Here is a 24,948-nt window from a genome sequence, read left to right as displayed (position 1 = left end):
TCTCTCAAATTTTTACCAAAAAACATATTCCGTTTTGTAATCTCGTTAAGAAACATTCCACTATTGATAAGCGATGACATGGAAGGCTTCAAGCTAAATGTTAATTAGCAATAAACAGATGGCTTGTTCCTACAATATTCTGGGGGATTTGTTCTTTTCTTTCAAGGACAAAATATGTGTAGGAGAATCATTTAGTGGTTTTAATGAAGAGGCCAGCTCCATATTTCATAGTTTTGCAAGTGATTTGGGGTGAACCATTTTATGTCTATTCTTCAGAGCAAATTACTTGAGAAAAGACTTAAAACTCCTGATGTACCTCCTCATGGATGTCTTCAAACTTTATCTTTATACCTGTTACCATGGTCATCATGAAATAGCAAATATTTCTGTCCAAAACTGTGAAGACCGCTATGTGAGTATTTTTTAATCCATATTTTAAATAAACCAAAATTTGTTCTTCATACATACTTGTGCACTCTCCTCTATAGGCCAGGGTCACTCTGGAGTCTTTGCAAGTTGCAATGCCCAACTCACAGTCGTTGCCATAGGTAACACCGTCAGTACCACAAACAGGATCGTAGATGAAGATGCAGAATGTGTCGCATTCATCTGGAAATCACAGAAATATCAATATCAATACCATGAAAATTGAAAATTATTTTATGAATGCAGAGCAGAGAATCAATAATTCAGTTCTAGACGACTGTGAAATTCCACTACTAAATACTTTCTTAAACCTAAAGTAGTTTTTTTTGGTCATCACGAATCAGCAAATATTTCAGTCCAAAATTGTCAAGACTTCTATGTGAGTATTTTATCCATATTTTGATTAAACCAATATTTGTTCTTCATACATACTTGTGCACTCTCCTCTATAGGCCAGAGTCACTCTGGAGTCTTTGCAAGTTGCAATGCCCAACTCACAGTCGTTGCTATAGGTAACACCGTCAGTACCACAAACAGGATCGTAGATGGTAAAACAGGATGTGTCACATTCATCTGGAAATCACAGAAGAATAGAAATCAAGAGCATGAAAATTGAAAACAATTTTATTAATGCAGAGCAGATATGGAGGGGTGGAGGGGGGAGGGGGAGGGGAAATGTTAGCTTAATTAATATGATGCAAGGAATAATTTACTTGGTTCCCAATGGCATAGTGAGTTTCAAAAGGTTAATTTGTTATACAAGTGAAAGAACTGGGGTAGCAGAATTTTGTAGAAAGAACCACATAATTTTCAAAACTATGTTATTACCAGATAAAATTAACAAAAATGAAGTTGTTGCACAGATATAATGCAAATGCAATATTATTTACCTGTGATGAAACCAGTTTTAAATTAAAATGTAGACACTACCCACAAACAAACACACACACTCTACAGAAATAACGTTTTCACATCGTTCAGGTTTTCCTTTTCAAGACTTTAACAACATGTATTTATTTTGAAAAACTAAGTCATGATATAACTCTTAAACACTCACCAGCCAATATACTATAATACTAAAAAATATTTTCATTAACATACACATAATAACATGTAATCACAGTCAAATTAATGGATAGCCATAAGAGTTTTCCATTTATATTTCTTTTGTTTTCCTTTTTTTGCTAAGGCCTTGGAATTCCAGAATTGAACAGAGTTCAGTCTCCCTACAACAAAGAATTGTACGGAACAAACCAAGTTTAAAACATACAGTGGCGGAGTGTCCATACGGACTCAAAAGGACTGCTGGCGCCCTTTTCAGCTTTTCACCACTTTTTACTTATTCGCGATTATTGACTTTTTTATTGCGCTCTCAAATACCTATTGACATTTGTCACATTTTGTTGGTGTAATTTTCTGACAAAATGGCGATGACACCTATTTATTCTTTGTTTATCTGCAAATTAGCAAGGCCCGGAAAGGGTCATTTCCGGCGATCTAGGGAGTATTTTTACTCAAAAAATTTCTGTATGCTCCGCGCCAACCTGTGGTGGCGCTCCACTTAGATAGTGTCGAAAGCGCCCCTACAGACTGTTCTGGCCCCCCCTGACCAATACCCCTAGCTCGGCCACTGAAAACATATCATTATTTCCGTCTCTGGAATTACTTCTTCATCGTGTATCATTTAACTACTATCCCTGAATTTCTTGCCAGAGCAACAAAGAATACCCACTATTCAGATTCGGAAAGCTAATTTGTTTATACTAATTATTTAATTGTTATTGCTAAATAATTGATATTTTTCAAAGCTATATGTTTAATAAAATTGTTTTCCTTTATTTTCTCCAAGACGATCGGAGTAAGTTCGTCCATCAGAACCACAGACTGTGGCATAAAAATGGCCTCGCATGGGAAAACCCCAACCTGTATCTAAAATTGGGAACTTGAATATTAGTCTCTCAAATTTTTACAAAAAAACATATTCCATTTTGTAATCTCGTTAAGAAACATTCCGCTATTGATAAGCGATGAAATGGAAGGCGTCAAACTAATGTTAATTAGCAATTAACAGGTGGACGGTTCCTACAATATTCTGGGGGATTTGTTCTTTCTTTCAAGGACAAAATATTTGTAGGAATATCAATTACTGGTTTTAATGAAGAGGTCAACTCTGTACTTCATAGTTTTGCGAGTGATTTGGGGCCAACCATTTTATGTCTATTCTTCAGAGCAAATTACTTGAGAAAAGACTTATACCTCCTGATGTACCTCATGGATGTCTTCAAACTTCATCTTTATACCCCTGTTGCCACCTGGCACCCTTCCCTTTCCACAACATTAGATGAGCCTGGACATGCAATCATGAAATGCTGTCCTTCACTAGTCTAGCGAACCTCTAAATGTGACCGAGATTCAATAATTCAGTTCTAGACAACTGTAAAATTCCACTACTAAATACTTTCTTAAACCTAAAGTAGTTTTGGTTTTGGGTCATCACAAATCAGCAAATATTTCAGTCAAACACTATCAAGACTGCTATGTGAGTATTTTTTATCCATATTTTGTTTAAACCAATATTTGTTCTTCATACATACTTGTGCACTCCCCTCTATAGGCCAGGGTCACTCTGGGGTCTTTGCAAGTTGCAACGCCCAACTGACAGTCGTTGCCATAGGTAACACCATCAGTACCGCAAACAGGATCGTAGTTGAGGATGCAGAATGTGTCGCATTCATCTGGAAATCACAGAAATATCAATATCAATACCATGAAAATTGAAAATTATTTTATGAATGCAGAGCAGAGAATCAATAATTCAGTTCTAAACAACTGTGAAATTCCACTACTAAATACTTTCTTAAACCTAAAGTAGTTTTTTTTGGTCATCACGAATCAGCAAATATTTCAGTCCAAAATTGTCAAGACTTCTATGTGAGTATTTTATCCATCTTTTGATTAAACCAAAATTTGTTCTTCATACATACTTGTGCACTCTCCTCTATAGGCCAGAGTCACTCTGGGGTCTTTGCAAGTTGCAATGCCCAACTCACAGTCGTTGCTATAGGTAACACCGTCAGTACCACAAACAGGATCGTAGACGGTAAAACAGGATGTGTCGCATTCATCTGGAAAATCACAGAAGAGTAGAAATCGAGAGCATGAAAATTGAAAACAATTTTATTAATGCAGAGCAGATATGGAGGGGTGGAGGGGGGAGGGGAAATGTTAGCTTAATTAATATGATGCAAGGAATATTTTACTTGGTTCCCAATGGCATAGTGAGTTTCAAAAGGTTAATTTGTTATACAACTGTGGTAGCAGAATTTTGTAGAAAGAACAACATCATTTTCAAAACTATGTTATTACGAGACAAAATTAACAAAAATGAAGTTGTCGCGCACAGATATAATGCAAATGCTATATTATTTACCTGTGATGAAACCAGTTTTAAATTAAAATGTAGACACTACCCACAAACAAACACACACACACTACAAAAATAACCTTTTCACATCGTTCAGGTTTTCCTTTTCAAGACTTTAACAACATTTCATTTAGTTTGGAAAACTTAGTCATGATAAAACTCTTAAACAACTCACCAGCCAATATACTTAAAAAATTGTCATTAACATACACATCATAACATGAAATCACAGTCAAATTAATGGATTGCCATAAGAGTTTTCCATTTATATTTCTTTTGTTTTCCTTTTTTTGCTAAGGCCTTGGAATTCCAGAATTGAACAGAGTTCAGTCTCCCTACAACAAAGAATTGTACAGAACAAACCAAGTTTAAAACATACAGTGGCGGAGTGTCCATACAGTCAAAGGGGGCGGATGCCCCCCTGACGGACTCAAAAGGACTGCTGGCGCCCTTTTCAGCTTTTCACCACTTTTTACTTATTCGCGATTATTGACTTTTTTATTGCGCTCTCAAATACCTATTGACATTTGTCACATTTTGTTGGTGTAATTTTCTGACAAAATGGCGATGACACCTATTTATTCTTTGTTTATCTGCAAATTAGCAAGGCCCGGAAAGGGTCATTTCCGGCGATCTAGGGAGTATTTTTACTCAAAAAATTTCTGTATGCTCCGCGCCAACCTGTGGTGGCGCTCCACTTAGATAGTGTCGAAAGCGCCCCTACAGACTATTCTGGCCCCCCCTGACCAATACCCCTAGCTCCGCCACTGAAAACATATCATTATTTCCGTCTCTGGAATTACTTCTTCATCGTGTATCATTTAACTACTATCCCTGAATTTCTTGCCAGAGCAACAAAGAATACCCACTATTCAGATTTGGAAAGCTAATTTGTTTATACTAATTATTTAATTGTTATTGCTAAATAATTGATATTTTTCAAAGCTATATGTTTAATAAATAAGTCCTCCATCAAAATATTACAGGATAAAGATCAATTTACTGAGTTGTTTTCCTTTATTTTCTCCAAGACGATCGGAGTAAGTTCGTCCATCAGAACCACAGACTGTGGCATAAAAATGGCCTCGCATGGGAAAACCCCAACCTGTATCTAAAATTGGGAACTTGAATATTAGTCTCTCAAATTTTTACAAAAAAACATATTCCATTTTGTAATCTCGTTAAGAAACATTCCGCTATTGATAAGCGATGAAATGGAAGGCGTCAAACTAATGTTAATTAGCAATTAACAGGTGGACGGTTCCTACAATATTCTGGGGGATTTGTTCTTTCTTTCAAGGACAAAATATTTGTAGGAATATCAATTACTGGTTTTAATGAAGAGGTCAACTCCGTACTTCATAGTTTTGCGAGTGATTTGGGGCCAACCATTTTATGTCTATTCTTCAGAGCAAATTACTGATGTACCTCATGGATGTCTTCAAACTTCATTTTTATACCCCTGTTGCCACCTGGCACCTTTCCCTTTCCACAACATTAGATGAGCCTGGACATGCAATCATGAAATGCTGTCCTTCACTAGTCTAGCGAACCTCAAAATGTGACCGAGATTCAATAATTCAGTTCTAGACAACTGTGAAATTCCACTACTAAATACTTTTCTTAAACCTAAAGTAGTTTTTTTTTTTTGGTCATCACGAATCAGCAAATATTTCAATCAAACACTGTCAAGACTGCTATGTGAGTATTTTATCCATATTTTGATTATTCCAAAATTTGTTTTTCATACATACTTGTGCACTCTCCTCTATAGGCCAGAGTCACTCTGGAGTCTTTGCAAGTTGCAATGCCCAACTCACAGTCGTTGCTATAGGTAACACCGTCAGTACCACAAACAGGATCGTAGATGGTAAAGCAGAATGTGTCGCATTCATCTGGAAATCACAGAAGAATTTAAATCAAAACCACAAGAATTGAAAATTATTTTATTAATGCAGAGCAGAGCAGAGAATCAATAATTCAGTTCTAAACAACTGTGAAATTCCACTACTAAATACTTTCAACGAAAGTAGTTTTTTTTGGTCATCACGAATCAGCAAATATTTCAGTCAAACACTGTCAAGACTTCTGTGTGAGTATTTTATCCATATTTTGATTAAACCAAAATTTGTTCTTCATACATACTTGTGCACTCTCCTCTATAGGCCAGGGTCACTCTGGAGTCTTTGCAAGTTGCAATGCCCAACTCACAGTCGTTGCTATAGGTAACACCGTCAGTACCACAAACAGGATCGTAGATGGTAATGCAAAATGTGTCACATTCATCTGGAAATCACAGAAATATCAATATCAATACCATGAAAATTGAAAATTATTTTATGAATGCAGAGCAGAGAATCAATAATTCAGTTCTAGACGACTGTGAAATTCCACTACTAAACACTTTCTTAAACCTAAAGTAGTTTTTATTGGTCATCACGAATTAGCAAATATTTCAGTCCAAAATTGTCAAGACTTCTATGTGAGTATTTTATCCATATTTTGATTAAACCAATATTTGTTCTTCATACATACTTGTGCACTCTCCTCTATAGGCCAGAGTCACTCTGGAGTCTTTGCAAGTTGCAATGCCCAACTCACAGTCGTTGCTATAGGTAACACCGTCAGTACCACAAACAGGATCGTAGATGGTAATGCAAAATGTGTCACATTCATCTGGAAATCACAGAAGAATAGAAATCAAGAGCATGAAAATTAAAAAACAATTTTATTATAGCAGAGCAGATATGGAGGGGGGGAGGGGAGGGGGAATGTTTACATAATGTTTGCTTCAAAATAAAATAAAACTTTTAGCAAACTGCTTCTCCACTAAACAGCCTGTGTAAGAGAATGTGTAAAAGTAAGTTGGCCTGACCTTTCGATCCTAGCAGGATCTTCTTCAGAGGCTAAATGACAAGTAACAGTAATAGAAGGGACAAAAACATGCACATATTACAGACAGGTTAATGAGCATGGTGAACACAAAGAGATGGATGAAAGGGGATTAGTAGACAAGGGATGGACAGAAGAAAGAAAGAAACCAACAGGGGATGAGAAGAGTTAGGAGATATATCTATGGTCACAGATCCTCGGTCAACACCATGAAGACTGAGACCCTGGTGGGAGAACACTTTAACCTTCCTAACCATACCATAAATGACATGTCCCGACAGGGGATTGAATCCTTAGGTAGCCGTCCTGACCTAGTATGAATCAGCAGAGAGGGACTGTGGCCGGATTCAACGCCTTCGCACCATTCAACCTCATGGGCTCAACATTCAGAAAGGACATGATTAACTTTTCTCTTGTTTTCCCCCCCCCCTCCATTTCCCTTGTTCTCCCTGTCTCTCCTCTTCTTGTAGCTCTCTTTCACCCTTTTTCCCTCCAAACCTTTGTCTTTTTCCTTCTCTAGTTTATTCCCTACCCACTTCCCTTAATCCTCTCTTTGTACCTCTACAGTTTATCTCCTACCTCTCCTAACAGACTGTTTTAGACAAACCATCAAACTCTATACAACCACCAACAAAGACTTACAAATTTAGCCGGTTAAAAACACTCATACAAACCTGGACAGGGTCCTCTAGCAGCAAGGGTGACTGTTGGGTTTCGGCAGGTCGCGATGCCCAATTCACAATCATTGCCGTAGGTAGTTCCGTCGGTACCACAAACAGGGTCCAAAACAGCGATGCACGCTGTGTCACATTCACCTGAAAGATACCATAGATGTATTATTAATGATTAAATGTAGGTTCATTTCGAAGAATTCTGCAGCTGACATTGGTGCTTTATTATTAGAGGACTTAGGTAGTACAAGCTGGTGCCCTCATCCTTCATGAGGTGGACACCTCCGTAGTCCATCTAACTCTATGTCTTAATGTCCATCAGACTATGCACGCACCCTTCGGTACAGGGATGCTGATCTTAATAAGATCTCTTCATAAGATGGCTCCGAGCAAAGCTATGTAGTCCAGGAATTAAACAAAGGATGTTAACATTAGATACCAAAGGATCAGCACTGACCACACAGCTACACGGACACACGGACAATAACACTAACAGGCTGTGCTAGTTTAAAGGGTGTGAAGACTCGCGCAAAAAGAAACGTCTAAATGCCGGTAATCTGACCTAGTTTCGAATGAGGTGTAACAGGAGTGTTAGACACCACCATCGATCCCAGAAAATACACACAGCTTGCTACCTTCGGTAATTAGACAATAGTGTACAGTCAGTACATACAGCTGCGGTCAATACCCACAACACAGTGTAAAAAGAACAGCGATGGACATCTCGGGTCCAGCTAAAGATAACAAGGTATCACGTTTACTGTCGGCATTTTGTAGCGACAAGCAGAAAACTTCACTTGCAAGCAACAGAAAGTTTACTTTTTCAGAGCGCGGCATGCGGTTTGGGGTGAGTCTTCAGTGCCTTTAAAAGTGATGCCACTGGCCTGAAAGTGACTGTCACTAGATTTCTTTTACTCGCTAATAAAGGTAAAACATTTTCCCGGTCTATCCGCATATAGAACAACTTCTGCTTTCAAGTTTGGACAGCACCGATATGACAAAGGTAGAAACATTCGTCTGGCACTCGAATTAGCTCAAGACGGAATTCATCTAACAATTTACCATTCGGAAACTGATGAGCACGTAGAGTAATGTCTGCATTAACCGACAGAAAGCAATTTATGGCTTAACAGGAACACAATAGGGGTGCTGTTACACTAGAGCAGGATCAGATCTCGACGTCAGGATCTGATCCTGAAGTCGAGATCACGGCTATAGTGTAAACGCAGTTCAGATCCGGATCTGATCCTCCTGTTTTGATGATGGCAGAGACCAGGATCTTATCAATTTGGCAATGTAAACACTCCCGTATCAACAGTGACCCGAGATATCCGGTGACCTCATTACGTCACATGCACAAAATTCCAGTCCTGTATAATGCATGTGCTCATTCCTATATAGACTGGGTGCATGTGGGCAGTACAAAGCGTAGGATTGTCACCCTAAGGCTATGCAACCATGACAACAAACATTTTGGAGTACAAGCACAATGTGATCCGCGGCTGTGCATGACACATTTCCATTTCCGATTTTTGTTATACCAACATCCGGTGAATAGCGGGGGAGGATCAGAGTAAGACTCAAGTGTAAATGCGTCCGGATCGATGCATAAGTTTACCCCATGGAGAGATGATCAGCTGATAACATCAGGGGTTCTGATCCGGATCTAGTGTTCAAAGTACCCTAGGATTGTTGGGAATGGGTGACAAAATTGACATTTAGCATGCTTTGACTCAATGTAGTATATATGTGCTTTAACGATATACACAATCATCCACTTCTTGCAGGGAGTAACTTAAAAAGACAGTTTGACGATCTAAAAGAATATTTATGAATAAAACAGATTCAAATATAAACACTGGTGGACATCATTTAAATATTTCAAGCTCAATAAAAATATCAAAAAACCTGGAGGGTTCAAAACTCTTTGAACAAGATTCCTTAACCCACAGAATTTGAAGGCTTCCATCACATTCATATGTCCACAAATGTAGGGGAGGATAAATCGAGTGATAAAAGTGAAAAATACAAAAGGTGATAAGAAACATTCGCTCAATCTTGAATTACCGGCAGTTCTTTAGGAACACAATATTTGATTGCACTAAAAGTGAAAAGTGTAAAAATCCCTTGATTTTCAGTATTTCTAGACTGAGGGTATAGTCAATGCTAACACCAAACACATATTTCACTTGGTCTCTTTTAACTTGATTTAAATTAGGTGGCTAAAGTTTTTACTTATTTATCCCATTAAAAAAATATATATATATATCAATTTTCTATCAACACAACCAGAATGTGTATATATGCTTCACAACAAAGGAGAATTGAATACTAGAAAATTTACCAAACAATTCACAGAACTGGCCTATGTATCCATTCAAACAATGACAGACATAGCCAAATGTGGAAGCATCGAATAACTGGCAGCGGCCACCATTCTGACAGACCGAGAGGTCGCAAAGGCTTTCTGATGTACAGAAAAGAAGAAAAAACAACAGAGAAACAGAGACGATTGATTATAATGTAAGTTATAGTTCGAAGAATTCTACAGTTCTGACGTACAGAAGAGAAGATAAAAAAACAGAGAAACGGAGATGATTGATTATAATGTAAGTTATAGTTTGAATAATTTCTACAGCTTTCAATTTAAGAAAGAGAGTGGGTTTTTTGTGACATTTTTGTTTATTAATTACTTAACACCAGAGGGTTGTTCCATAACAACTCCCTGTTAACACATTATGCTGAACCACCTGCTAATTTATTGATGCTTATTGATATAACTGGTTAACAAGCATTTCACACACAGGGAGCATTAAGTCAGAAGGTGGTGTGGGGGGGGGGGGGGGAAAGAACGGGAACTGTCATGTAGGACGGAAGTTGTAAAATGCGTAAGTCAAACTTGCACACTGAAAAACCCAAGGAATCTCTTAGTGACAAAAATATAAAGGATGAGGTAACATCTGTAGCCCTGTATTATTATTATTATTATGATACCTCTCGGATGAATTATCACACTAGGTGTTTATTATTGATCAGAACTGATTAAAATAATTTTGTATCGGTAGAAGGATCACCCTGAGAACATGTAACACCCCTCCCCCCCACCCCCCACAATGACCATAGTATGTGTAGTACGGTGATTAAAGAACATCATATAAAGCTACACTAAACAAGTAGCAGGGCCAAACCTTCACAGTTTGTTCCAAAGTAACCTCTCTTGCAGAGACACACATATCCACTTTCTCCGATGTTTGTGCAGTCGCCGTCGTTCTGACACGGATCGTTGGCGCACTCGCCACCTGCCACAGAACGAGTGAAAGACACGCGATTATTGGGCATTCACGTGGAGGGCACAGCAGAGGAAACACTTCGGGCCGATCGGTTTTAGAAATGTTAATTACCTCAACTTGAAAAGGGTTAAAGTAGCTGCAGTTTGGAATGGGAAGACTATGGGATATCTGATCATACATGCCCATCTCTGATATATGTACTCAGAAAATTTGCAAAACCCACAAAGATGGGATATGTCACCTCTCCACTCAAATGCAGGGTCTTTGAAACTTCTTGTTGACCTATGTACAGGGATATTTTTACCATACTTAACCCTAGCCATGTCTTGAATTATTTTGCCGACATAAATGGGACATGCCGTTTCTTTCTTCTTCGCACACATTATGTATCCATCCACATACAGAAAATATGCTACATTTTCACCAACACCTTGAAACAATAATCTACAAACAAGAGGTTTGCTAGATCTCTACACTCACTTTGAAACACTCCCCCCAACCCCCTCCCCTAACCCCCCCCACAAGCCAGATTCCCTCCGTTTCAATCACTTTCACACAATCCATTCATAATCACATGCCATATAGTAAAAATAATTAACCCAACTGACGAAGAAACAAAAGACAACTTTCTTACCGACTATTTCGCAGAACTCTCCTTCATAACCGAACAAACAGTAGCACCTCTCATTGAAGCAGAATCCACGGTTCTCACAAGGCCTTGCACCGCAGAGATCCGCTAAACAAAAGACAAAATGATTCGGACATAATTAGATATTACAGTAATTATTATCAGAGCCATTTCGGAACAACTAGGAGGCTCAAATACCCTTATTCACCTACAGAGACTTGTTCATGCACTTCAAAAGCCGTCATATCAGTCAGCAACTGATAATATATGTATATTTGCCTAAATATCTAACATTCTCCTAATAATTGCTGACATGTTCCCAAAATCTGGCATACGTACCCCACTCGCTTGCAAGTCCTAATGCTAAGGAGCATGACCCACACTTTGTAGCAAGCTTACTCCATTTTTGATGCACAGCCCAATTTCTAGCGTATATTCTACATTCTAGCATGGCCACACTACTTATTTCCTTACTAAATCAGTTTCAGAGTTGTCTCGAGTTGCAGCCCAAAATGGACACACATCTAATTAACTTACCTATGGTAATGTCACAGTTACATCCAGTGTATCTTACAAACCCTACACAGGTGATTAACTTACTTACCTATAGGAGTGTCACAGTTCTCTCCAGTGTAACCCACAAAGCATATCCAGTGTATCTTACAAACCCTACACAGCTGATTAACTAACTTACCTATAGCAGTGCCACAGTTCTCTCCAGTGTACCCCACAAAGCATATACATGTGCTCCCTCTTCCACCAAATGGGTCTAACAAACAGTCCCCGTTGATGCATTGATCACACTGATTATCTATCAAGACAAAATACGAAAATGTTATTTCATCAATTTTTGTTAAATTTAGACAAAGCAAAACAAGAGTTCTGAGGTCTGAACAGATGGGAGGTGTGGGAATAAGGGGGAAGGGGGTCAGAGAGCGGACAATTAGTCAAGACTTCCAGCTAGCAAAATGCTCTTCCTGTTATACTGTCATGTTCTAAAATATAAAAACAAATGACATATTTGTATAATAGAATATTTACTGTCCAGCTGTACTGCACAATATCCCCTTTCTCCAGTGGCGGAGCTAGGGGTATTGGTCAGGAGGGGCGAGAATGGTCTGCAGGGCGCTTTCGACACTATCTAAGCGGAGCGCCACCACTGGTAGGCTCGTAGCATACAGAAATTTGAGTACAGATACTCACTAGATAGGAATTGTTCCTGGGAGAGGGTGGGTGTAATGGGGAGAGGGTGGGTGTAATGGGGAGGGTATGGGGGTTGGGGAGAGGGTGGGTGTAATGGGGGAGGGTATAGGGGTTTGGGGATATAGCAGAGGATCAAGGAGAAGGGAGTGGATAACTATATCTCAGTCAACAGAATGTGTAGTCCATGGCTTGCGATCACCTCAAGCACAACTATCTAGATAAAAAAAAAGCTTGCTTTTTCAGTCTCTGCAAGAAAGCATGTACACATTCACTGGAAGACCTACTTGAAACCAGCTGAAGATGGATGTTGTAACTTACCGACAGGGATGTCACAATATTCGCCTACATAGCCTCGGAAACACGTACAGGTATAACCGCTGGCAGTAAAGTCAGTCTCTGTGCAGTCACCATTGATGCAATCATTATTATCACAGGCATTACCTGAAGAGATAGATACGCATGTTGTGTTATTAACCATCACTCCCTCATTAACTAATCCTTATTCCCCACCCTTCCCCATCCCCCCACCATAGAAACAATATAAAAATGGTATCTAAGTTAACTGTAATTATAGGCAAGTGTCAACCCTACGAGAAACTTCCAAAATTTGCACTTAAATATAGACAACAAAATTTCTCAATCAATGTGAGGCACATTGTCAAAAGTTGAAAACCAGGGATGAGCCTGGGGTAAAAAAAAAAATAACGGAACTTTGCAAAAATTGCGGTATAGGCTCCAGTTTGCATATGCTACAGTATGTTAGGGTAATAGCTTTTGTCCCCCTGCAGGTTGGATATCCATAGGTAATGAAAATCATGCAGACAAAGGATCAAATGACACAACTCTGTTGTTAGGAATTCACAGAAATTGAGAGTTGTCAATCTCGGGGGTAGAAATGAAATCCTGGATATTCCGCTAATTCGCGGAAATAGCTCATGCCTGGCAAACCGAGTGCCCGGGCTGTGCGTGCTGTGCGTCACCACTGCGGCAAGGGCCGCAGAGGGACATTATCTCCCTTCCCTGCATTCACACAATAGGGGGCGCATGGCTGGTCTGCAGAGGTAACCTCTCTTTTTTTTTTTTGAATTTTGATTCAGCTTTGCTGCAGGGGGCACTTTGAAGCTGCTGCAGCTTTTCTGTATTATTTGCTATAGGCAGGGAAGATCGTTATATGTGTATAGTATCACACAAGTCTGAATGGTCCTTGATAAGGGTGTCTTCAATCAAATATAACAATCCGCTGAGGTGATGATTGCTCATTTGAAGCATGCATGAATACAAATAAAGAAGTGGTTTGTTTTCTAAGATATCAGATGGGAGAATAGATTCCATCCTCCACAGCAGAATATAGCTGAAACCAGACAACTTGTTTGCAGTATGCCTCTGACTTTGAAAAATAGTATATAAAGGGAAAACATTTGAAATATTTACATGCTTCTCCCAACTTGAAAATAGTGATGATGCCGTCCTCTGGATCCCTGCATGCTGCTGCATGATCAAAGTTACATCTGTTGGAGTGGGTGTCTCCGTTGGAGTCACAGATGGGGAAGTATTCTAGAGTGCATATTAAATTATTACAGTCCACTTCTGATATGTGGAAGAGAGAAGAAAAGGGGAAAACAAGAATTTGGTATAACGTTAATTGGTAAAAGAAATCAAATTTGCTGACAAAAGCAGACATGAAAATTTAGTCATACTTGAGAAAAATGAGCGACCGAATCAAACCGATACAAACATCAGAGGCTCGCAGCATCATTACACACAATGATTCCTTCTTTTATTTTAAATTTAAATGTGTCATCCTCTGTCACTAAACTACTTCTAAATTGATGATGATGATGATGATGGTGGTGATGGTGGTGGTGGTGATGGTGGTGGTGGTGGTGGTGATGGTGGTGGTGGTGGTGGTGGTGGTGGTGGTGATGGTGATGATGATGATGATGATGATGATGATGATGATGATGATGATGATGATGATGATGATGATGATGATGATGATGATGATGATGATGATGATGATGATGATGATGATGATGATGATGATGATGATGATGATGATGATGATGATGATGATGATGATGATGATGATGATGATGATGATGATGATGATGATGATGATGATGATGTTGATGATGATGCCGATGATGATGACAAAAGTAGCTCATTGGGATGCAGAGGGGGAAGATCGAGAGGATGATCAAGGAGATGCTTGCTCAGGCAGCTGCTCAGGGAATCATGCTCCAATGGATGCTCTGAGGCTGATCAAGGGGATGCACAAGGGTGCTCCATTAATCCCAATCCTGAGATTAGGATACATAATCAGAAATGCCTGCAGTGGTTGGAGTGGCTACTTATTTGCAAGCTCTTCAACATTAGTATAATTACTCCCTCACAATTGGCGTGGAATGATGCGAAAGCTAACACTTCAGGTCCGATGGGCATTCCGATTTATCGAGACTCAAAGTTATTAAAACAAATGTGACATAATTCTCTGCGATCCTTTTTTTCCCAGGAAGACATGCACTTACTGATTAACAAATGTTGACAACAAATGGTACCGTGACGATTACACGCCTTAGTTTAACCTGTGAACTTCCGATATAATGCTGGGCTTTGCCATCATCCGTTCTGTCTCAAAGAGTGTTCGTAGCCCACAAAACACACCGAGAAGAGAAAATAAGAACATAGCCCTTAAACAATGTGTTTGGTTTTTGTGTCTCTTCTAGACGATTTTATAACCTCACCTGTCGAACAGTCGCATTCTGGACAGAGTTGACAGATCCCGGACGTCTGGGCTTGAGTTGATGCGTAAGATGCCACGACGTTGTCGGCTGTGGAAACGATCAGAGAATTATGAGTAAAGACAAAGAAAATTGACAAAAAAACTGGGTCAACGATTATTGTCTGCAGGTGATTAACTTTCTCCAGTTCAGGATTGATAAAAAAATTTCCCACGGTTTCAATTTGGAACTTGTAAGGTCCAGGATTTCTCCACACACAATATTTTGTTAAGGAATGTTGCAATTTGTGACAGAGATACACGATAAGTAACAAGTTCCAGTAGAGGTAGGTCTCTTGAAAAAAACGGGCCAGCTTTCGAGAGATAAAATAATGTATTGTGAGGGATACAGAGATATAAACAGAGGTGCAGGTTTAGTAGAGATTCATTAAGAGGGATGAAGTCCTCACCTGGTTGATAATAATCTGACAGTTTCCCATGGTTCATCTGTACATTGCCCACGTTGGAGGTTCTCACAGCACCGCAAGTAACACAGACCTCTCTGTCTTTAGGAATCTGGAATTTAAAATTTGGTATTTTTAAAACTTGAGTTTTATTGTGTTCCAACCCCCCCCCCCCCCCCCTCCGTCATATCGCCTTGTGGATATTTTCATGTATTGACGCCTTTCCACCAGTTACGACAATACGTAAGCTACAGGAGTTCGAGACAAGGTTGGTGTTTGTATCTCATGTTGGATGTTAGCTCGTCACAATTCTGGTCTTCACCCACCCACAGACTGGATAACCCTCAGTCTACATGTACATGGTCGCAATAAATTAAAGTGACGCTAGTTAATAACAAGTTGGTATAAACTAGTTTTAAACCAAAAAATTAGGTTTTGTTAACCACACTTTTAATATACTGTTTAATTCTTTCACTTGGAAACCAATTTTGAGTGGAATGGGGAAGGGGGGACAGGATTCATGCCTCATTTCATCATACTTGCTATGGTGTTGTTGGCGTAAACTAAGCTTTAAGATACTTTATCTTTCACATAACTATTTTGTTTCAGCAGCCACCAGAATGCGGTGGCCCAAACAAAAAAATTAACGAAAAAAAAGATGCAGCTTTGAAAGATTTTGTCCTAATATCTGAACTCACTTCATCGAAATAAACGATAAGTTTTCTGCCGTCCAGTTCAAAGTTTCTGATGAGATCGTCAGCCTCTTCGAACATCTTGGCAAGTTTCTCTTTGGAGACAGAGAATCCGGATGGAATCTCCAGTTCCATTATGGCCATGCTTGTAGCATCTCGATCTCCAGTGTACCTTTAAACACACAAGAACGATGGCACTCTTGTTGGAAACTCTCTTCTATACTATTGAAAAATTGTATGGTGTAAAGACATTCTCATGCTTGAGTGCCTGTTATGTTCCTTCTCCCCTCACCCCCCCCCTCAACTCTAATCCCTCTGATCTTGCTAGGAAAATGTAACTTTTTCTTGTCATTATATTACACAATGACTTTTTCATACGACAAAAAAATTGAAATAAATGATCGGATGGGAATCAAAATTGTAGGGAGAAATAAAAAATGATAGTGAAGATTTAAAAATTAAAAAAAAAAATTTTTAGTAGGAAAAAATAATGTCATAACAACTCACTGTCCACAAGCGATCATCTCAATCTCTTTGGTAGTGATATCTCTTACGTCCACATTGAAGACAAATGGTGGCTCTTGTGTTACTTCATCCACATGATAATATACAGCTAAACTCATCACAAGGACTCCAATACCATTACCTGTGATCTCAACTAGACCTGACATGCTTGGTATCTAATCAAAGAGAGAGGTGAAGAAAAGGTCCAATTTAAGGCTTCTAAAAATGTCATGTGCCATCAGAGGCGTGAAGTGGGGAGGGGGAGGTGATAGGTAGGAGGAAGGAGGGGAGATGTGATAGGTGGGAGTGGTAGGTGGGGGGTGGATGTAATAGGTGGGAGGGTGATGTGAGAGGTAGGTTGGAGAGGTGATCGGTAGGCAGGGGAGATATGATAGGCGAGAGGGGGCTGTGATAGGTGAGGTGATAGGAGGGAGGGGGGATGTGATAGGTGGGAGGTGAGGTAATAGGTGCAGGGAGAGGGAATTGATAAGTGAGAGGGGTAGTGATTCACGCTTGATGGATTCAGAGTATGATGACACGACACAATTTTGTAGAAATTTAGTTCATCATCAATATTATATACACTTACCTGATCTAGGAGAAACTACCTGGACGAAATCAACTCAATATCAAGGCATTTTACTATATAACAAAATATATCTTCAAAGAATACACTCACATAGATTATTGACTTACATTTTTGCAATGCAATATTTTTCACTGGATATAACACAGGCTCTTGTTCAACAAGATCGACGCTAGCGGCATTAAGATACGATTCGAGAGTGGTCGACTCCACAAGATGAACCCCCGAATACTAACTACGGGACCAATCTTAAGACACAACATTATGGTTCTGTGTTTTTACCCAATTCCACTGGAGTCTATTTACCTTTTACATTGTCAATCATCTATTGACATAAAAAGGATCAAAAAACATTTTTTTTTTTTGGTCATATTTGATTGATTCATAATTCACTACCAAAGTAGCAGTGAGACTTGCATATATTGGAAATAAAACTCATCTAAAACAAAAGATGATGGAAACATAATGAGAAATACAAAGAAAATCATTGAATCAGAAAAGATGTTTCCCCTCCCCCCTTCCCCTCCCCCTTCTAATTCTTTTTTTTTCTGATGTCATTTACCTCAAGCTGTTGAAGGACCTGAGCGTTCTCCTGATTGATAATGATCGACTCCCTGAAGAGGGGGAACTGTGGGTCTGTTAAGGTCACGGTCACAAAGTTGAGGGGGGAAGCAGGGGGGGCTGTCAAGCCAGAGGCAAACTCAGCCAGGGCTTGAATTGCTACTACCGTGTCCTGCAAACATAAAGAGAAAAAGACAGAGATTGAGAGCGATAGAGATATAAATAATGGATGGATCTGCAGGGGGGTAGCCAGTATGTAGCACTGTAGGCCCGGACCTACACTTTTTTTTGGCCCATAATTCTATATTAATATTTTAACTCGTTTGTTTTTGGCGTTTAAAAGTGATATTGAAATGAGGTGTCTCAAGTTAGCAAGAGGCCAGGGAACCAGAATGAACACTCGGGGAGGACCATTTCAGGCCATCTGGGGGGTTTGTAAAACCAAAAATTTGCTTGTACGCTCCGTGCCAACTGATGGTGGCGCTCCGCTCAGATAGTCGTGCCTACAACTTTGAAAATCCTGGCTAGCTACGCCACTGATCTGTTGTTTTCTAATAACCTGCAAAGTTTTCAGACTTTTCACGCTCTCATGACAATTAGACTTAAAGAGTTGCTGTGGGCCTAATTGCAAAGGAAACATTGAAACCACAGTAGATGTCGTGTTTTTCCACGGATGTCATTTGGAATTCAAGTATATAGTTCCTGGTCAATGTATAATTTCTTTTTAAATATCTCTTCTCATAAATGTTTTCACACCTGTGTGGATCCCCATCCTCCACGAGATCCTTGTTGAGATATGAGCCAGCGTACGATCGGGACTGCGTCGTCGATATCGCCGGCGGCGAGATATGCCAAGAGGGCATAGGCCGACATTTCCACTTCTGTGGTTGGTGGTTCGTAGATGTAAGGCCGGAGGAAATCGATTGGAGGAGGCTGGACGACGCTGCCAAACTCGTCGGTGTTATCTGTCCAGTGCACTAGACCAGTGCCTGTATAGTGCAAAAAAAAAAGGGGGGGGGGGGAGGGTGTGAAAATGCATAGACTTGCATTGAATCAAAGACTTGAAAAATTGTGTACTGAGCTGTTATGTAGCAACATTTAACAGTTCATGAATAAGTTGTTATGTATGCAATGATATGGAGATTGCACCCGTTAAATGTCGACCTTTGACCCACTTTCCTAGAACCAGACGTAAAGGAGTCCTTTATGAATTAGCTGTCACGCTTTAATAGAGACATATGCATGTTAGGTATTAAACTATTCTGATTGGTAGAAAGTGTTCATATGATACTGGCAAACAAATTTTTAGCAAAATGTTAAGTCTCGCCTCTTGATGCCAATAACCATCATTTTTGACCATTTTTGCCAAATTTCTTTATATGTATAAATATAAACATGGTGGCTATTGTTTATCAGCCTATGAGCAAAACTACCAATGTCTCAACAACTAGGACTTGGGTGTTAAAATCATGCTTTTATTCTTTGTTCTCTAGGGTTATACAAAATATTTTGTGCCAGCCTTTTTTGGGGGATTATATTTCATGTATAAGAATGCAATATTCAAAAGGCTCTCACCAGTGCTGATAGCCAAGCTGTCTAGGGTTGATCTGAAGCTCCCTGCGAAGGGACTGCCACCCAGGGTCAGAGCGTATGTGCAGATAGCTAAAGCAAATGGATCTCTTTGAATACGGATCAGCTGTTGCTCCAGGAAAGTGCTTGCACGGCTTAGAGCCTCGGGAATCCCTGTGGTGTCCTGCAGGATTTAGACCCATTAAAGACATTAATACATATATACTTTTGAGAATGATGGATGTTCATCAATGACCTCAAAGAACCAATCCCTACCTTGCTTATACCTATACTGAAGATCAACAGATAGATAGACAGACAGATGACAGACATATAGACAGACATATAGACAGACAGATAGACAGACAGAGAGACAGACAGACAGAGAGAGAGACAGAGAGATAGACGGATGGACGGATGGACGGATGGACGGATGGACGGATAGACGGATAGACGGATAGACGGATAGACAGATAGACAGATAGACAGATAGACAGATAGACAGATAGACAGATAGACAGATAGACAGATAGACAGATAGACAGATAGACAGATAGACAGATAGACAGATAGACAGATAGACAGATAGACAGATAGACAGATAGACAGATAGACAGATAGACAGATAGACAGATAGACAGATAGACAGATAGACAGATAGACAGATAGATAGATAGATAGATAGATAGATAGATAGATAGATAGATAGATAGATAGATAGATAGATAGATAGATAGATAGATAGATAGATAGATAGATAGATAGATAGATAGATAGATAGATAGATAGATAGATAGATAGATAGATAGATCAGACGGGGAAAAAACAAAGTGACCCGGCTTAAGTCCAGAGGGACAGAAACCTTAAAGATCTTCGGTACTGCCCCTAACTTCAAGGATGCCGCTTGAAAAAGATTTCAAAAGTAATCTCTTGGAGGCTTACTTTTAGCCATGCAAAATTAGTCCTTGACAAGTAAAAAGCTGAGTGTTCATAGTCAAACAATACTAAACATGTAAGAGACAGAGAGAGAGAGGGCGACAGAGAAGCAAATGCTCTGAGGGTGGCAAACAAAACAATTGTTGAAGTTTGAGCATGAGAGACCATTATTTGACTCTCTAGCATATTTGGAGGCTATATTTGTTTATTTTATTTGTTTATTCATTTGTTTTATCACACACAAAAAATACAACGTGAGAGGAAGTCTTCTATAAAGCCTGAATTGGCTTCACAGAGTAGAAGACGCCCTGGTAAAAGAAGAAAAATATACTACAAGTTGAATGAGCAGAATGATACAGATACTTTAAGGAGTAATAACTAGACAGGATAACATATAATACTGACAAACTTTAATAAAAGGGCATTTCAAAGCGATGGATCTGAAAATGTGCATATCATCTACGTGGTGGACTGGATGCTTTTTAGGGGGTTTGCAGACAATTATAGCTGCACTTTTAATACAAAGTTTGAAACTATGATATGAGAAGCATGCTGAACGAAGACACATACTTGTATGGCTGCACGAACGTCCCGGTCTCTTCCGGGTTATTTCCGAGTCCCATCATGGATTTGGGTCATTTTAAATACGCCAACTAACGGCTTCAAAGAGTTTGCTGTAACTACATTGACTCTTTAACTATTGCTCATAAACTCAGAGATGGAAAAATCCCAAACTTTAAGGATACCTGAGAGACTCGCCGTATAAGTTGTGTCATGTCACTAGTGTGACAAAAGGACGTAGGACACATACTTACTGTTACGTTACCAGTCATTAAGGCTTCGTGCAGGGTAGTCATCACATAGGCAGTCACAGCTATCTCACCATTGACTCCACCCTTGAAATAAAAATGCAAGCAAGCCAAGAGATTTTAATGATGTTCTCCATCAGAAAACCAAACACCACAATGTTGAAAACAGTTCCGTAAAGTATATTAATTAGTTGCAATCAATACAAAATTTCATAGAATTTATAATCACTAGTAAGAGCTAATTGGCAGGCTCAATCGTTATCGTTCTCTGGTTTAAAAAATTGCTGTTTAGGAAATTCTGCCCTGTTATGCTTACCCCCCATTTGTATATAATATTCTGCCCTGTTATGTTCCCCCCCCCCCATTTCTATATAATATTCTGCCCTGATATGCTTATGCCCCCATTTCTATAATATTCTGCCCTGATATGCTTACCCCCCATTTCTAATGATATTCTGCCCTGATATTCTTATCCCCCCCCCATTTCTATATAAAAATCTGCCCTGATATGCTTAACCCCACTTCTATATAATATTCTGCCCTGGTAAGCTTATACCCCTCCCCCATTTCTATATAACATTCTGCCCTGATATGCTTACCCCCCCCCCCCATTTGTATATAATATTCTGCCCTGATATGCTTAACCCCCCCATTTGTATATAATATTCTGCCCTGATATGCTTACCCCCAGTTCTATATAATATTCTGCCCTGATATGCTTACCCCCCTCCCCCATTTTGCCCTGATATTTTTACCCCTCCATTTCTATATAATATTCTGCCCTGATATGCTTACCCCTCCCCCATTTCTATATAACATTCTGCCCTGATATGCTTACCCCCCCCCCATTTGTATATAATATTCTGCCCTGATATGCTTAACCCCCCCATTTGTATATAATATTCTGCCCTGATATGCTTACCCCCAGTTCTATATAATATTCTGCCCTGATATGCTTACCCCCCTCCCCCATTTTGCCCTGATATTTTTACCCCTCCATTTCTATATAATATTCTGCCCTGATATGCTTACCCTCCCACATTTCTATATAATATTCTGCATTTATATGCTTACCCCCATTTCTATATATATTCTGTCCTGATAAATGTACTCCCATTTCTATCTAATATTCTGCCCTGATATGCTTACCCCCCCCCCATTTCTATAATAGTCTGCCCTGATGCTTACCCCCCATTTCTATATAATATTCTGCCCTGATATGCTTACCCCTCCCCCCCCCACCCATCTATATAATATTCTGCCCTTGATATGCTTACCTGAATTCCCTGATCAACTATCCTTCCACTTTCGGTGAAGGCACCAGAATCATCCTGCTTACTTATCAAGAACCTTAAGCTGCATTGTAACTGGTTGATGTCTACGCTGATATAAGGTATCGCTTGGCTGAATGACTTTGCCACAAAGGCAGTAAGCCATGTACTGCCCTCGGCTGATTTACCTCCGCGACTGGAACTTTCGCCAAAGGCGCTAAAAGAACAGTCACGATGTTGGTAGGTCAGCTCCGATTGGTAGCCTGTTGGCAAGTGAAAAAAAAAAAAACAGGTTTTTGCTTGTGCTAGATCGATTCCCATCAAATAGGACAGGATGAATCTCACTTGAAAGCTTATTCAAGCATCATGGGGTTCGGGGGCGGAGGGGAGGGGGGGGACAGAAGACATATATGAGACCATGCTGTTTAGTTTGTAGCAAATTGGGTCAACTCTGCATCAAACTATGTCATTAATTAAACATGATACTAATTCCTATGACTTAAAAGGGTCAATCCTAACTGTTACGCCTACCATTTCTTCGAAACTTATTCATTCCCTAAGATCAGCTGTTGAGACGACAAGATGCGAAAGATCAGAGAGAAATTTTTTAGCAGTTCATCACTCCTAACGAATACTTGGAAGAACATAGCAATTTGAAGTCTGTTGATCACCTCCTTTCCCATCACATTATAAAGAGCTGCGAAAAAAATCACTAGCCAAAAAATTGACTTTGATATAATATTGTGAGTCATCACTCATGCCACCGTACACTCTTAGCTGTGAAATGAAACGATGACAAATTAATTTTGATATGCTGTAGACCAGGGGTGGGCAACCTACGGTCCGCGGGCCACATGCCGCCTGCCAATGAATTTTTGGCAGCCCGTGAGATGTCTCAAGAAAAAGAAAAAAAATCAATCTATATTACATCATCACAAAAAACAAGCTAGCTGCTTAGAATTTATCGGCACTTAATGATGCTGTCAGGTAGGCCTTTTATCCCCATTAATTATCAACTGTACTGTGATGACATTATGTTTTTGTGAATACAGATGAAGTACACACACCTATTGTTTGAAAGGTTTGAAATCAACAGCAGGTCGTTGGTTAGGTACTGCCCAGTCAATTTTTCACTCCTTATATCTGGCCCATTCATCCAAAAAGGTTGCCCACCCCTGCTGTAGACAGGAGTCAATGCTATCCTGCCAGGTTATAGCTTCTATACTATGTATAATTTCTGAGAAATGACCCTTTAAACATCTGATGCTCACGTACATCGACTACTAGGTCCTCTAGTAGTCGATGTACGTGAGCCTGGACTACTCAGTTCAACACACAGACCATTTTCGGGTCAGTTCCTCGGATGCAACACAAAACTTGCTGGGGATATATAGAGACTTTCGTCGCCTCGATATGACCTTTTAATAACAGCCAACAGTGGAGTACAGACTTTGGTGAAGTTCAAAAAGGTGTTGAAAATCTGTCAAACTTTGCTCTGTTTGTTAAAAATGAAGTTAAAAGAACACATATTTTGATTTGAAATATTAGAATTTAATAAAAACCCATGTATTAATATTTTATTCCCTGAACTGAGGTGCTGCGGTCATCATCAGGTTAAGCCTTGAAGGAGCATTCCAGCGATTATTTTGAAAGGCCAGTATCTCGTAAAAATCAGACCAGCTGGACATTGCAACATTTCAGAGGTAAGCACTGATATTTTTCTCCTTATTCCTCCGTTTTTTCCTTCTTTTCGTTCGTAACTTAAGAAGACCGAACATCCATCTCAAACTCATCCTTTGAAATATCAGCTACTTTTTGCTCTCCGGGTTTCATCACTCGCTTTATCTAGATCGCTATTAAATTACACAGAATAACATTTTCAGGTTAATATTGTGTTTAAATTATTGAAGTGTGCCATAATTTAAACTTTAGACATATTTTTATTTTACCTATTCTTAAAAACCTCTTTGCTTTTTCTACTACCGCAGGATTGGGACTAGCGGCCGTATCCAGATACTTCAGGATGAAGACGTCGGGAGCGAACCCCATCATGTTCTGTTCGCCGCATCCGGTCGGTAGCCGTAACAGGCTGTCTAGGTTGTTCATTGTTGGTCCCATGACGTCACCTGCCACGATAAAAAAAACCAAACCACACACTTGCAACTTTCAAATCAGTTTTATTTCAATTGTTTTTTCAAAATAAAGCTGTTGGTCATGTGACGATTATTCACACTTGGATAAAGAAAAGTTTATGTATAAAACTAATTGTAAGCAACATGCTTTTGATATCAGATGGCATAACT

The 24,948-nt window shown here is 39.5% G+C and overlaps 1 protein-coding gene across 24 annotated transcripts in view; it reads right to left on the bottom strand.

The window, feature by feature from the left end:
• The window catches only part of LOC139964883 (uncharacterized), a 131,735-nt gene that overhangs the window by 68,219 nt on the left and 38,568 nt on the right, over positions 1 to 24,948 (bottom strand). For 22 of the 24 annotated variants that reach the window (XM_071967124.1, XM_071966982.1, XM_071967114.1 and 19 more), the window contains exons 25-48: positions 24,595 to 24,771; positions 22,652 to 22,908; positions 21,381 to 21,461; positions 19,636 to 19,813; positions 18,817 to 19,049; positions 18,062 to 18,232; positions 16,917 to 17,089; positions 16,416 to 16,581; positions 15,724 to 15,829; positions 15,279 to 15,365; positions 13,966 to 14,121; positions 12,853 to 12,975; positions 12,026 to 12,142; positions 11,338 to 11,439; positions 10,602 to 10,712; positions 9,758 to 9,880; positions 7,417 to 7,557; positions 6,386 to 6,526; positions 5,996 to 6,136; positions 5,605 to 5,745; positions 3,411 to 3,551; positions 3,021 to 3,161; positions 859 to 999; positions 469 to 609 (exon numbers count right to left, since the gene is read on the bottom strand). In XM_071967124.1, coding sequence (XP_071823225.1) covers positions 469 to 609; positions 859 to 999; positions 3,021 to 3,161; positions 3,411 to 3,551; positions 5,605 to 5,745; positions 5,996 to 6,136; positions 6,386 to 6,526; positions 7,417 to 7,557; positions 9,758 to 9,880; positions 10,602 to 10,712; positions 11,338 to 11,439; positions 12,026 to 12,142; positions 12,853 to 12,975; positions 13,966 to 14,121; positions 15,279 to 15,365; positions 15,724 to 15,829; positions 16,416 to 16,581; positions 16,917 to 17,089; positions 18,062 to 18,232; positions 18,817 to 19,049; positions 19,636 to 19,813; positions 21,381 to 21,461; positions 22,652 to 22,908; positions 24,595 to 24,771 — 3,489 coding nt within the window. The remainder of the gene's footprint in view (positions 1 to 468; positions 610 to 858; positions 1,000 to 3,020; positions 3,162 to 3,410; positions 3,552 to 5,604; positions 5,746 to 5,995; positions 6,137 to 6,385; positions 6,527 to 7,416; positions 7,558 to 9,757; positions 9,881 to 10,601; positions 10,713 to 11,337; positions 11,440 to 12,025; positions 12,143 to 12,852; positions 12,976 to 13,965; positions 14,122 to 15,278; positions 15,366 to 15,723; positions 15,830 to 16,415; positions 16,582 to 16,916; positions 17,090 to 18,061; positions 18,233 to 18,816; positions 19,050 to 19,635; positions 19,814 to 21,380; positions 21,462 to 22,651; positions 22,909 to 24,594; positions 24,772 to 24,948) is intronic. The other 2 variants (XM_071967052.1, XM_071967105.1) reach the window with 2 other exon arrangements.

This window comes from Apostichopus japonicus, chromosome 3 (assembly GCF_037975245.1).
Source record: "Apostichopus japonicus isolate 1M-3 chromosome 3, ASM3797524v1, whole genome shotgun sequence".
Lineage (NCBI taxonomy): Eukaryota > Metazoa > Echinodermata > Holothuroidea > Aspidochirotida > Stichopodidae > Apostichopus > Apostichopus japonicus.
This window is presented reverse-complemented; position numbering and strand designations above follow the sequence as displayed.